This window comes from Ailuropoda melanoleuca, chromosome 17 (genome assembly GCF_002007445.2).
Source record: "Ailuropoda melanoleuca isolate Jingjing chromosome 17, ASM200744v2, whole genome shotgun sequence".
NCBI classification, from domain to species: Eukaryota; Metazoa; Chordata; class Mammalia; order Carnivora; family Ursidae; genus Ailuropoda; species Ailuropoda melanoleuca.
The window spans coordinates 35,577,489-35,592,348 of NC_048234.1; the positions used below are offsets into that span (position 1 = coordinate 35,577,489).

The following is a 14,860-nucleotide window of genomic DNA, read 5'->3' on the forward strand; positions in this document are numbered from 1 at the left end:
TTTAAACTCCTCAAAGGGCCATATCTGTTTATAGCCATTTGAACAGCCTCTAAAATGGTAAGAGGACAAAGTACACATCAACCCAGTAGCTGACAGAGAAACCCGTGGGAATGCACATTCTCCCTTGCTACACAGCTGGAATTTCCAATGGTTCCATTTTTTCTAGTGAAGAGGGAACAGAAGGCAAGCTGAGGACAAAGCAGAAGCAGACACCCCACAACTCTGCCCCCACCCTCCACGGGATATATGTGACATTCCTCAGGCACTCCTGGTTGCCCTAAAGCTAGGGAAAGGAAAAACAAATAGTTAAATTTATAGAGATACAATCCCTGCAAGACCTATGTCTCCCTCATTTTACAAATGTCTTAGCAATTTACAAGAACAAAGCATTTCTATCAATGGTCCAGTTTCCAGAAGGGAATGTAGATACAATTAAATGTCCATATAACCTGCAGCACATTGACAGATACTTGAAGGGGCAGAAAGTAATGTTTCTCCAGGAAGTTCCCAACTGTCTTCATTTTAATGCCTTGCTAGAGGGAAAAACAACCTTAACTTGACAATGGCAAGGCCTCTGGTATCCTGTGAGTCCTCGTTAGCATATGAAAATCCTTTTGAAACCTCCCTTTTTCCTTACCTCCCCCAACCCCATAGTATATAATCAGCCACCTCTCACAACCCCGGTGCAGCAGCTCTTTCTGCCCACGGGTCCTGTCCCCGTGCTTTAATAAACCACCGTTTTGCACCAAAGACGTCTCGAGAATTCTTTCTTGGTTGTCGGCTGTGGACACCACCCCAGCAAACCTCACTTACATTCCAAAACCACATCATCCAGTACTGAGGCGATGGCCTCTTTTGTGATCTTTTCAACTAAATGACACATTTTTCAGGAAGAGGGACTATACCTTTTTTCTTTTTTCTTTCTGCCCAGACTCTCAAAGGGTACTCCCCCTAATCAGTGCTGTATAAATGTTTAATTGGCTAACTCTATGTCAAGTTGTGGCCATTTAGACAAACTTAACATTTGAAATGATAAATGTTCATTTTCTGTTTTCTGAGAGCATTTAGGAATTTTTCTTAAATCACCCACATACATCATATTTTTTAAAAAGTGAAAATTTTGGGTTATGTACTTATTTATTTACGTTTTCCAAATTAAAAGATTAAAAGGCAAACTATTCAAGAGTCAAGCATTCTCCTTTCTTATTTTAAGCCACCTGATACTTGCAAACTGTGAAAAGAAAAAGTATTGTGGATGTCACCATCAACAGAATAATGATGGCCTACCAAAGCACTGATCCACAAAACTTGTAAATATGTTACCTTATTGGCAAAAGGGTCTTTGTAGATGTGATTAATGATCTTGACATGGAGAGTGTCCTGGATTATTGAGGTCATTTCAATGTAACCACAGGGTTCTTACATGTGATGAGGGAACAGAAGGCAAGCCAAGGACAAAGCAGAAACTGACACCCCGCAAACCCCCACCACCACCATGGGTTGTATGTGACATTCCTCAGGCACTCCTGGCTGCCCTAAAGGACAAAGAAATAGTTAACCTATAGAGACCACAATCCTGCAAGACTTAAGTCTCCCTCAGTTTACAAATGTCTTAGCAGTTTACAAGAACAGAAGCATTTCTACCAATAACCTAGCTTCCAGAAGGGAATGTAGATACAATTAAATGTCCTTATAATCTGCAGCCTCCAGGAAGTTCCCAACTATCTTCATGTTAATGCCTTACTAGAGGGGTAAACAACATTAACTTGACAGTGGCAAGGCCTCTGGTATCTTGTGAGTCTTCTTTAACATATGAAAGTATTTTCGTAACCTCCCTTTTTCCTTACCTCCCCCAACCCCATGGTATATAACAGCCACCTCTCACAACCCCGGTGCAGCAGCTCTTTCTGCCCACGGGTCCTGTCCCCGTGCTTTAATAAACCACCGTTTTGCACCAAAGACGTCTCGAGAATTCTTTCTTGGTTGTNGACTCCACCCCACTGAACCTCACGTGTATTCCATGTCCTCATCATTTGGCGCCCAAAGTGGGCAAGGGAGGACAGTCAGAACCAGAGGAAAGAAAGGAAGCTGAAATGATGTCATTGCTGGAGGGGATGGGGGAATGATGTCATTCCATCAAGGAATTCAAGCAGCCTCTAGGAGCTGGAAAAGACAATGGATGGATTATCCCCTAGAGCCTCTAGAAGGAATGACATCCTAGTGACAGCTTGATTTTAGTCCATGAAACCTATTTTTATACTTCTGGCCTACAGAACTATAAGATAATAAATTAGTGTTCTTTTCAGTCATAAATTGGCGGTAATTTGTCAAGAATAGAAAAACAAGACATAATACACACGATAAACTATTTTGGAATTTGAGATCAAAATTTAGAGATGTCACATGTAAGCAATCTAGAAAGATTAATGGATTAATTGCATTTTACATTCTTTTTAATTTTTGAGCCTTAGCAGTAAATTATCTTATCCAAAGATCATGGGTAACACAGAATCAATAAGGAGGCTCAAGAGCCCAGTGTGGATCACAGATGATAAGCAGAAACCAAGGGAGGCTAGGACCTGGGGAGTACAGCCCAGGCCATGCCCCAGAGGGTCTGGGGTCCATTACTGTGGTGTGAGCAGTTTCTTAACCACCTTCAGGTCTCTGTCATTCCTTTAGAGCACAGTGCTGGGTAGGAAGGCAGTGATAAGCTAAGTCTAGCTTATATACCTATGCCCTGGGATTTAGGGGATGGGACAGGGAATATTTGTTCCTTTCAACTTCTCTCAGGATCCATGGGGTTTTGTTTCTCACTAACATTCACATGGTATGGGATTCCTAGTAAAGAAGGAGGGCGTTCAGATGCTGGTAAGAAAGGAAATGATACAGTCTACCACTGGTTCTGATCATCTGAATTACCCAGCACAGAATTAAGACATTTAAAATACTGTTGTGAAGACCCTTTTGTCTGTAGTTATAAAAAACATAAACAAGTAATTGAAAACTTGTTAATGAAATTCAAATATTTACATTAGAGAATGTTTTAAAATTGTGTTCCATATTACAGTAACCTTCCTCTTTTTTCTCCTTCCATCTTTTCCTCCTTCCTTCCTTTTTACCTCCTTCCCTCCCTTCTTCTGGGTATATCATTTGAAAATCTGATGAGTTGGTTTCTGGAAACAGGGTTTACCAAAGACTGGCAATCTGGGAGGATCTAGTGTGAGCTGGGTACTGGGTGTCTGCAGCAAATAGAGACAGGGAGAGTGTAAAACTCATGCTCGCTCTCTCTCTCTCTGTTTCTCTCCCTCTTCCTTCCTCCCCCACTTTTTTTCCCTTGCTCCCTCTGGTCTTCCACCATCTCCCAGGAGAGGTAAAAACAGAATATTCCTGTGGAGTGGAATAAGCAGCTAATCCAAGCAGCAGGGCATAAAGCAACAAGCAGGAACTTCATGAGCACAAGGCAAGGACAGAAGTACACAGATGAGGATTGAGGCCAGGTTGACCCTGCCATTCTGTCCTCATATAAAAAGATGATGTAATGGCACCCTGGGGTGACAGTTCTCTTAAGTCACACTGCTCCAATCTGGACCAGTATCCTCTACAACTGGTGACGTCTCTCAGCCTGAGATCTTCCCTCACTATCTGTCTCCCTGGGGATTGGACTTTCTACCATCCTGTGTGGACTGTCTTATCTCCTGTATTCAGTGTCACATACCCTTCCTTTGTTGGAGCAAGTTCTTCTCGAGCTTCTTTGAAAAGGTATATAATGTGTGAGAGATAAGGTTTTTGAGACCTTGAATATCTTTAAAATGTCATTATTACTGACCCTATTACTACTGACTCTGTATTATTTATTTTTTATACTTCTCCCATGTTTTTAATTACTAAGAGCTTACTTTTGTTCTTTAAATGTTATTTATTGACAGTACCTTGTTCTTGTTTCATGGCTGCAAATAGTTTTGTCTATCTCTCTATATTCATGATAGTTTGTTGTTTTTTTCTTTTCTCTGCATGGGCTCCATTTCCCCAAGTTGATACTTTTCTATCTTATTTTGTCTCCTTTTTCCATGCTAGAGACTTGCCACAAATATCTGGTGATTCTTGGATTGTTCAGGGGAGCTAAAATCCTGATGGCAAGTGTAGGGAGTGACTTGCCAACTTTGAAGTTTACTGTGGGGTGATGGGGGAGGGTTGGATTTGCTGGAAGGACATCTGATGTCAGTATCTTAAGGTCTTCCCTCTTGGCTGCTCATACTCCAGGGAAAAGTCTTCCAATCTTGGGAATATAAAGGTGTCAGTGTATGGAAAGCTGAGTGGGGAATATTGGCTTTTGGCACCAAGCCCCCAGAATGTGTATTGTCACTTAATTCCCGTTTTTTTTAATAGTACCAACACTCAACTGTGCCTGGCATCCCCCAATCTAGCAGCTATGTTTTACTCCAGAAAATACGTCTCCAGACTTTGGTATGGGTAGTAGTGGCATAGCATGGGAGAACAATACTCACAGATAGAACTGCTTCTTGAACTGCTTTCACCCCACCTTCCCTCCTACCACCAGTTACAGAGCTACCTGCTTCCCTAGTTCCTCAGCCTTTTGGGAAATTCATAATGTAAATCTAGATTATTCTCAGCTTTCTCCCACTGTTGGTTTAGGATTCAGCTTCCTTAGGTTAATTCAGTTCTCAGTTTTCCATCTACTTTGAAGCTTCACAATTTTGTTGTATTGTCTTCTGTCCTTGTGGGTCTAACTATCAAAAAGAAAATCCGTATGACTCTAGTTTTAATGGTACTTGGAGAGGAGAAAATTTATATGCTATCTCACCCCAGAAAACATTCAGCATTTCTGATTCTTAACTTGATCTTATCCTCAGTCTTATGTACCATGTGCCAAACTGTAGAGGTTTTGCTGTCAACTTGCTTTATTTTTGCTTTTATATTGAGGGTTTAAGGGCTTTATACCTTCCTTCCTTCCTAAGCCAGTATTCATGGCTATAAGAGGAATCATTAAATCAGGCCAGTTTCAGAACTGCAGTTTTGAGCCAGGAGGTGGGCTCCAACACATTCTTGCAAGGGTCACATTTTATCCTTAAAATTTAGCGCACTTGATGGTCGAGAATGGCTGGCCGCAGGCATCCCTTTTCTTCTGTGAGATTTATCTTGCTAGCATGTAAAACCGTATCCATGGTGTAAGCAGCATGTTTCCCTTGCCTGGAGCCTTGGAGAGTGTATCAGTCATAAGTAGTACATCAGGGGTGCAGGATAGACCAGGGCAACCAAGCCCCTTTTCCCATGCCAGGCTTCCAAGATGAAGCAAGCCTAAGCTGGAGCAGAGAGAAGACTAACACCACTAAGTCAAACTTGGAGTTTTGATTATTTTATGAGAATTCTCATCTGAATATATCTTCTTATCCAAGGCCAGAGGTTCCTACTTGGGGCCATGGACCCATTGCCACTAAGGGTAGAAAACCATATTTCTAACTTGGGATGAAAATTACATGTTTATTTTCACTAAACTCTAACAGAAATTTAGCCTTTCATTTCATATAAAATGTTGACAACAAAATGCAATACTATCATTGGTACCTATGACTGTGCCATCAACAAAACCATGTATATTCGTAATTTACTCTAGGTTGGTACACACATCTCTAAAGTTTGCTTTCCTGACTACATCATAAGTATGGTGCCTATTAGCTCTATCACCAGATCTTGTGCCTATAAAGAAGTACAAATATTATATTATCACAAAATTTTAAAAATATCTTGGGAATAGTCTTTCAATAGCATTGGTTTCCTTTATTAGAAACATTATTCTGAGGGGTTGCTGGGCTTCAAAGGAGTCTGTGACATAGGAAAGCTGAGACCCTGATCCAGAGGAATCAGAAAAGTCATGGGCCCACTGAAGTGTACTCCAGGGTGGAGAAAGTTGACTTCCACTCAGTCAAGTTTAAAGGGCTGCAGGAGGCAGAAATCCTCCAGCATGGCAGGTACACAAGTCAGCTGATCACTGCAAACACTGATGAAGTGCTATGATGGGCACTACAGGGAGACCTCATGGAGGAGAGGCTAGACGTCAGGGTCTGAGGAACTTGCTGGAGGAACCAAGAGACCCTGGGTGTCCAGGAATTGGTAGGCAAATGGACACGAGCAGACAGATGGTGCTCCAGGCAGAAAGCAGAGCCTGAGTAAAGGGTGGGGGTGAGAGGGTATGGCATGTCTGAGAACAGAGTTTCCTGAGCCCAAATGTAGACTTTGGGGTGGGGAAAGGGGAAGAGAAAGCAGAAAGTGGATCTTCTTTATTTGTTTACAAACTTGTTGTCAACCCCCACCAGAATGTAATCTGCTTGAGTCTACTTTATTCACTCTCCTTCCCCAATGTCTAGAATCATAGTGAGTGAACAGGTAGGAGCCAGATCACAGAGGGCCTTAAAGATCATGGAAAGTTTGGGGACTTCATCTAAGAGGGAAAACATCTGTTTCTGGAATGACTAATCAAGAAAAGAAAATAGTTGTGGTGAATTAAAGAACCCCCAAAATGACACTGGAACCCCTGATGGGATCTTCATTCAGCTCTTGAGTTCTGCCCTGCTGCACAACAATGGGAAGATGTGCCAGAAAACATGCAGGGAAAAATTTTCAGAAAGTCAAAATCCAAAGGTACAGTGAGAAACTACAAAAGTATGTCAAATGCTATGAAATGTGGCTCATGAACTGCCAGCCTGAGAGGTAACAAGTTAAAGGACCTTACAACTAAATCCCTGTTCTACCGAAATTTAAGAAATATAAATTCACAAATAAACTTGACATCCAGACGCAGAAAAAAATAAAGCAACTCAGGTAACTATTTCTAGAATTTTGCACTTGAAAATTCACCTTACCCTGCAGTTTTGAGTTGAGGCATTTTTGCCTGTTTTCCATTTTCAGCTATGAAAACATATCTTAACATCTAGATCTGGAAAGAAAAGATGTTATTTTTACTTTAAAGCTTGCAAAATAATATGCTTTCCTGGGAATTAATTTCCATCTTGTGGATGGTTAGATATATCCACCGGAGATCTTTCTCAACAGGCTACCTGTCATGGCATAAACATAAAGGTTACTTTCTATTTCGTTCAAGAACCCCATTACCCACCACCATGTCTACTGTCATTTAGATTCACACTCTCAATCAGAGCTCTGGAGTTTTCTCCATCCCTTCAATTACTTGATCCAATTAGACCTTAATAAATGGAGGTCCTACACCTGTAAGGACTCCATTCACAATCTTCCATTTTAACTTGCAGACCATTTTTCTCTCAATGATTTCCTCCTCTTTCAATCCATCTACACAATATCGTATCCCCTGTGATATGCAACTTCATGTCCATCGAAATACCAAGAATATATATGGGAAGTAGTCAATGAACTTATGTCAAAGTGAATCCTCTACAAAGCCCCAACCCCCAAGAAATCTGGTAAATTTGAGTTCTGCTACTCATTGATGGCAGTTCCTAGAGTCCTGAACAAAACCAATGCAATCAATGGTGATTCAAAACATCTTTTTTAAAAAAAGTAGTAGGTTGTGTGTCTGTGTGTGTGCATGTGTGTGCACCTGTGCACGTGTGTCTCATATGTGCCTGCCTTGTGCATTCGTGAGCGCAACCTGGTGCTCAGAGTGCACTTCCTGAAAGAAGTGATGTTGCAACTAAAACAGAAGGATAAGCAGGAGCTGGCTAGGCAGTGTGGGGGTTGGAAGGAGCGGAATGGGTGTCAGAGAAAAGGACTAACCCCTGAGGTCATGAGGATGGCCAGGACACGTCCTGAAATTTTTCTACAAAAGCCTCACTGTTTCTGGCTGTCCCACCCCAAGTTGGTCGACCCGATGCCCTGCTGGCCAAGAGGACATGGCTGTGCTGCAGCACCGCACGCCATGCATGCATTCATTCTTTTCTCCAGCCAGCTGCACGGGCCGGAAAAGACAAGTGTTCCAGAGGCATGGTTTCATGCAGGCACATCCTAGAATTAAAGTTACTTCAGGGATGCCTGCAGTAAAGCTGAAGGAAACACCCCAAAGGCCAAAGAAAGCATGCTTTATTGAATTTACAATGCAGAAAATATTTGTAGTTCCTTAGACATTTGCATTGCTATAAAAATTTACACTTTATGGTATAATTATTAATGGTTTGAAGAGAAATAAACAGTATAAATGAAATACGGCCGATACTATGAAAATGTAAACCATATAAATCAAAATCATGAAACAATTATTCAATACTCATAGGCCTACTTAATATATACAAATGAAATTTCTTACACACATATACAATAAAAGCCCACAAAAGCCTTCACTCTGAAGCCTATCACTGTACAAATATGAAAATAAATCTTTATCTTTTAACCTCAATTTTATCTTCAGCAAGAGGGTTGTGTGACTTGGGTTTATGCAAATCACATTTGGTATTAAATAATCAAATGTCACATATGTCATATAAAGAAGCAAGTGGAAAAAATAAATTATGAAAATGCATGAGGCTAAAAGTTAACAGTGAAAAATGTCTCCTTATCCAACATTCTTTTTTCCATGATGAAATTAAAATATCATCCAATGTGTCAGGATACATAAAAAAAGAAAAAGGAGGACTGTGTAATTGTGATTTTAAAAGCCCTCAAAGGAAAAACTGAGTCAAGATGAGTTAGTTGCACAGGACTATGTGGATGTGTCACACTAAGTCTAGGTTAAAAACATTAAATTTTTTTTTATTCAAAAATACACTTTGAGAATACCTTCCCTGAAATGAAATGTTGGTGATAATGATTTCCCACCAATGCAGCTGAAAGAGCTTTTAAGTAGCTTTTCTTCAAAGAAGATTGCTCACCAGAGCTCTAAGTCTCTGATTTGGATTTTGTTGACAAACTATTTATCCAGGTTCAAATAAATATGATNTTAGATATATCCACCGGAGATCTTTCTCAACAGGCTACCTGTCATGGCATAAACATAAAGGTTACTTTCTATTTCGTTCAAGAACCCCATTACCCACCACCATGTCTACTGTCATTTAGATTCACACTCTCAATCAGAGCTCTGGAGTTTTCTCCATCCCTTCAATTACTTGATCCAATTAGACCTTAATAAATGGAGGTCCTACACCTGTAAGGACTCCATTCACAATCTTCCATTTTAACTTGCAGNCTGCTTTGTCTATCAAAGGCACCTATGCAATCTCCAAATCAATTTGGGTGTAGTAGCCATACAAGCCAGAGGCAAAAGCCAAGGTGATGCTTCTGTATCAAAGATATACTCTATGTACAAACTGTCAGACAAATACAGAGAGACACTTTGGGGGAAAATAAATAAAGGCAACACAGTAACACCTACACTAACACAGTTTCGTGCAACTGCACCAAACACTTGAACAAGCGTCGCATTATGTCAACATAATCCTTTCTAACGTTGTTTCCAAAGATGCCACAGAGGCAACCCGCAGTGGCCAAATGTGCATCTCACGAAGGCACAGAAATAACTACCCCCTACCCCCTTGTTTAGTTTGACAACACTCCATCAGCGAGGTGCTTTTTCCGGTCAAAAATGTAAATTTCTTTTCTGTGACCAAAGCCATTAAACAGAAATGTATGATAGAGTTGCCAGGAATAGATTAAACTTTCCAGTAAAAAAAAACAACAACTAGATGTCAATAGAGAGAAGGCATGCTTTATAAGCTCTTGATAATTTTGGTGTGTAACATATCTGGTCAGTGTTCATGTAAAAACAAAAAAACAAAGCTAGGGAATGAAAGTTTTGATCATAAAAATCATAAACAGGAGAAAAACTGCTCCATGGAATTGTTTTAATTCAACGAAAAGGAATGTTATTAGCTTATATAATACAATGAATAAGTTACTATTTAAGGTTTTTTCAGCAGACTACTTGGAACTTGGACCTATATGAACCAAGGTAAGTTCAAACCTCTGGCTGGGGATAATTTAATTGGTTCAAGTCCACTGAGAACCAAAAGCCAAAAACCAGGCTTCTCTAGGGTCAAGTGTTGGCGCCTTCAGCTGTTAGAGACATTTCAGTGGGGAAATCTGGGAGGCACTGCAGGTTCTAGAAGGAGAGCAAGACCCACCACGCTGTTGGTGAGGAGTCACTAGTCACATTAAACAAAGGACTCTGACTTCCCATCCTAAGGACAACACCTGTTGTGAAGAGATGAGCTTCCCAAACTATACATAACATTTCTTTCACTGATCATTTCAGGAAGTGAATGCTGGCAACTATGGAGTTCAGGGATTTGCACCGTATTGGAGGTTNCAATCCATCTACACAATATCGTATCCCCTGTGATATGCAACTTCATGTCCATCGAAATACCAAGAATATATATGGGAAGTAGTCAATGAACTTATGTCAAAGTGAATCCTCTACAAAGCCCCAACCCCCAAGAAATCTGGTAAATTTGAGTTCTGCTACTCATTGATGGCAGTTCCTAGAGTCCTGAACAAAACCAATGCAATCAATGGTGATTCAAAACATCTTTTTTAAAAAAAGTAGTAGGTTGTGTGTCTGTGTGTGTGCATGTGTGTGCACCTGTGCACGTGTGTCTCATATGTGCCTGCCTTGTGCATTCGTGAGCGCAACCTGGTGCTCAGAGTGCACTTCCTGAAAGAAGTGATGTTGCAACTAAAACAGAAGGATAAGCAGGAGCTGGCTAGGCAGTGTGGGGGTTGGAAGGAGCGGAATGGGTGTCAGAGAAAAGGACTAACCCCTGAGGTCATGAGGATGGCCAGGACACGTCCTGAAATTTTTCTACAAAAGCCTCACTGTTTCTGGCTATCCCACCCCAAGTTGGTCGACCCGATGCCCTGCTGGCCAAGAGGACATGGCTGTGCTGCAGCACCGCACGCCATGCATGCATTCATTCTTTTCTCCAGCCAGCTGCACGGGCCGGAAAAGACAAGTGTTCCAGAGGCATGGTTTCATGCAGGCACATCCTAGAATTAAAGTTACTTCAGGGATGCCTGCAGTAAAGCTGAAGGAAACACCCCAAAGGCCAAAGAAAGCATGCTTTATTGAATTTACAATGCAGAAAATATTTGTAGTTCCTTAGACATTTGCATTGCTATAAAAATTACACTTTATGGTATAATTATTAATGGTTTGAAGAGAAATAAACAGTATAAATGAAATACGGCCGATACTATGAAAATGTAAACCATATAAATCAAAATCATGAAACAATTATTCAATACTCATAGGCCTACTTAATATATACAAATGAAATTTCTTACACACATATACAATAAAAGCCCACAAAAGCCTTCACTCTGAAGCCTATCACTGTACAAATATGAAAATAAATCTTTATCTTTTAACCTCAATTTTATCTTCAGCAAGAGGGTTGTGTGACTTGGGTTTATGCAAATCACATTTGGTATTAAATAATCAAATGTCACATATGTCATATAAAGAAGCAAGTGGAAAAAATAAATTATGAAAATGCATGAGGCTAAAAGTTAACAGTGAAAAATGTCTCCTTATCCAACATTCTTTTTTCCATGATGAAATTAAAATATCATCCAATGTGTCAGGATACATAAAAAAAGAAAAAGGAGGACTGTGTAATTGTGATTTTAAAAGCCCTCAAAGGAAAAACTGAGTCAAGATGAGTTAGTTGCACAGGACTATGTGGATGTGTCACACTAAGTCTAGGTTAAAAACATTAAATTTTTTTTTATTCAAAAATACACTTTGAGAATACCTTCCCTGAAATGAAATGTTGGTGATAATGATTTCCCACCAATGCAGCTGAAAGAGCTTTTAAGTAGCTTTTCTTCAAAGAAGATTGCTCACCAGAGCTCTAAGTCTCTGATTTGGATTTTGTTGACAAACTATTTATCCAGGTTCAAATAAATATGATTGCTTTGTCTATCAAAGGCACCTATGCAATCTCCAAATCAATTTGGGTGTAGTAGCCATACAAGCCAGAGGCAAAAGCCAAGGTGATGCTTCTGTATCAAAGATATACTCTATGTACAAACTGTCAGACAAATACAGAGAGACACTTTGGGGGAAAATAAATAAAGGCAACACAGTAACACCTACACTAACACAGTTTCGTGCAACTGCACCAAACACTTGAACAAGCGTCGCATTATGTCAACATAATCCTTTCTAACGTTGTTTCCAAAGATGCCACAGAGGCAACCCGCAGTGGCCAAATGTGCATCTCACGAAGGCACAGAAATAACTACCCCCTACCCCCTTGTTTAGTTTGACAACACTCCATCAGCGAGGTGCTTTTTCCGGTCAAAAATGTAAATTTCTTTTCTGTGACCAAAGCCATTAAACAGAAATGTATGATAGAGTTGCCAGGAATAGATTAAACTTTCCAGTAAAAAAAAACAACAACTAGATGTCAATAGAGAGAAGGCATGCTTTATAAGCTCTTGATAATTTTGGTGTGTAACATATCTGGTCAGTGTTCATGTAAAAACAAAAAAACAAAGCTAGGGAATGAAAGTTTTGATCATAAAAATCATAAACAGGAGAAAAACTGCTCCATGGAATTGTTTTAATTCAACGAAAAGGAATGTTATTAGCTTATATAATACAATGAATAAGTTACTATTTAAGGTTTTTTCAGCAGACTACTTGGAACTTGGACCTATATGAACCAAGGTAAGTTCAAACCTCTGGCTGGGGATAATTTAATTGGTTCAAGGCCACTGAGAACCAAAAGCCAAAAACCAGGCTTCTCTAGGGTCAAGTGTTGGCGCCTTCAGCTGTTAGAGACATTTCAGTGGGGAAATCTGGGAGGCACTGCAGGTTCTAGAAGGAGAGCAAGACCCACCACGCTGTTGGTGAGGAGTCACTAGTCACATTAAACAAAGGACTCTGACTTCCCATCCTAAGGACAACACCTGTTGTGAAGAGATGAGCTTCCCAAACTATACATAACATTTCTTTCACTGATCATTTCAGGAAGTGAATGCTGGCAACTATGGAGTTCAGGGATTTGCACCGTATTGGAGGTTATGCTTGTAAATGATGGGAAGGTCTGAAACAAGCATGCACATTCTCACTGGACAAAATGTTAAAGTACTAGTGTTTTTTTTAATGAGATATAATTCACATACCATAAACTTCACCTTTTAAAAATTCAGTGTTATTTCATATATTTACTAAGCTATCCACAGTATAATTCCAGAACATTCTCATCCCCCAAAGAAACCACATCCCTATTAGCAGTCACTCCAGCTCCTGCCTTTCCCCAGCCCATGGCCATGACTTGCTAGTATATATTTTTAAGTGAAGAGTGACAACTTTCCTGGGCACTGTACTTTTACTAGTATGTGGCTTCCTACGTTTTCATTAGAATTTTTAACATGGAATTTAAACCATGGACTTTGTTGAGATGTCAGTACTTTGGGTTTTTTTTTTTCTAACTTATTGTCACAAAAATGTTTTTCCTTTGTACATAAAAAAAATAGATTTTTCTGTCTCCACTGGAGCCTACAACATCACCATTTTTTCTCAATTAAACGCTGTTATTTCAGAAATGAGAAAAATCAATACCCCAATATTTAAAAAGTACGACTAACCAGAGTCCTTATTAACTGTGGGCTTCCCACTCCTTACGGTGCACAGAATCCGAAAGGCTGAGGCCTGCAAGGCCAAGCTGCTTGTTTTGCAGGTGAGGAAACAGATCCAACCTGGGCCGCTGACAGGTCTGAGGCCACAGGCTAGTTACCAGCAAAGTTAGGATGATAATCCCCTTTTACTAGTATTCTAGTATCAGAGATTTGAAAAAAAATATGTTCTAGGTTATCTACGAAGTCAGCTACCATGTGACTCTGTCAGGGAGTTTCTTCTACAGATTTGATCTGAGCATGTGATTTCCCATTTTTTTACACGTTATCTTTTGAGACTCTGGAAGGACAAGACAAGTACCTTTAATCAGGGGGCCCCAATCATTGACTGAAACACAGCAAAGAGCCAGGGCTCCAGAAGGATTCCCACACTGTAACCTTCCACCTGGCCCTGTCTGGAGGATGCCCCCCTCTGTGAGGAGCAAACAAGTCACAGGCACTCAGTACTCTGGGACTGAAGACCCCACAGGCCAAGGGTATCTGGGATTTAACTACTGCAACAGTTCTTCATCTGGGTTGACTTTTTGGAACTGGTCCCGGTCAGATTGGTAATGGATTTGCTGTCATCTTCATCCGTTCTTTTTTTCACTTCCCTGGGGGAAGGGGAGGAGGGGAGGGAGGGAGAGAGAGACAGAGACCAAGAGAGACAGAGAGAGAATGCATTATTGAGGTATAAAACTAAACAACAGATGGTTCTGCAGAAACAAAACAACACTGCTGAGCGCGTGCTGTTTGCCACTCAGACTCTGTTCTGAATGCTTTATAGGTATTGACTGTCTTTTTTTTTTTAAGATTTTTTTTCTTTTTTTTTATGTGACAGAGAGACAGCCAGCGAGAGAGGGAACACAAGCAGGAGGAGTGGGAGAGGAAGAAGCAGGCTCATAGCAGAAGAGCCTGATGTGGGACTCGATCCCAGAATGCCGGGATCACGCCCTGAGCCGAAGGCAGACGCTTAACGACTGCGCTACCCAGGCGCCCCAGGTATTGACTGTCTTAATCCTCACAAGGACCATGTGAATTTGTTGGGCCCCGTTTTATACGTGAGGAAGCAAAGGCAAAAAAAAAAAAAAAGGTTAAGAAATTTCTCTTCGGGGGCGCCTGGGTGGCACAGCGGTTGGGCGTCTGCCTTCAGCTCAGTGTGTGATCCCGGCATTATGGGATCGAGCCCCACATCAGGCTCCTCCGCTGTGAGCCTGCTTCTTCCTCTCCCACTCCCCCTGCTTGTGTTCCC

The 14,860-nt window shown here is 40.7% G+C and overlaps 1 protein-coding gene across 1 annotated transcript in view; it reads right to left on the reverse strand.

Annotated features, from left to right (window-relative positions):
* Positions 1–11,035: 11,035 nt before the first annotated feature.
* Positions 11,036–14,860, reverse strand: part of RASEF (RAS and EF-hand domain containing) — an 80,074-nt gene continuing 76,249 nt past the window's right edge. Inside the window, exon 16 of the mRNA XM_034647346.1 lies at positions 11,036–14,222. Within this exon, the coding sequence (XP_034503237.1) occupies positions 14,117–14,222 (106 nt within the window). The 3' untranslated portion in view covers positions 11,036–14,116. The remainder of the gene's footprint in view (positions 14,223–14,860) is intronic.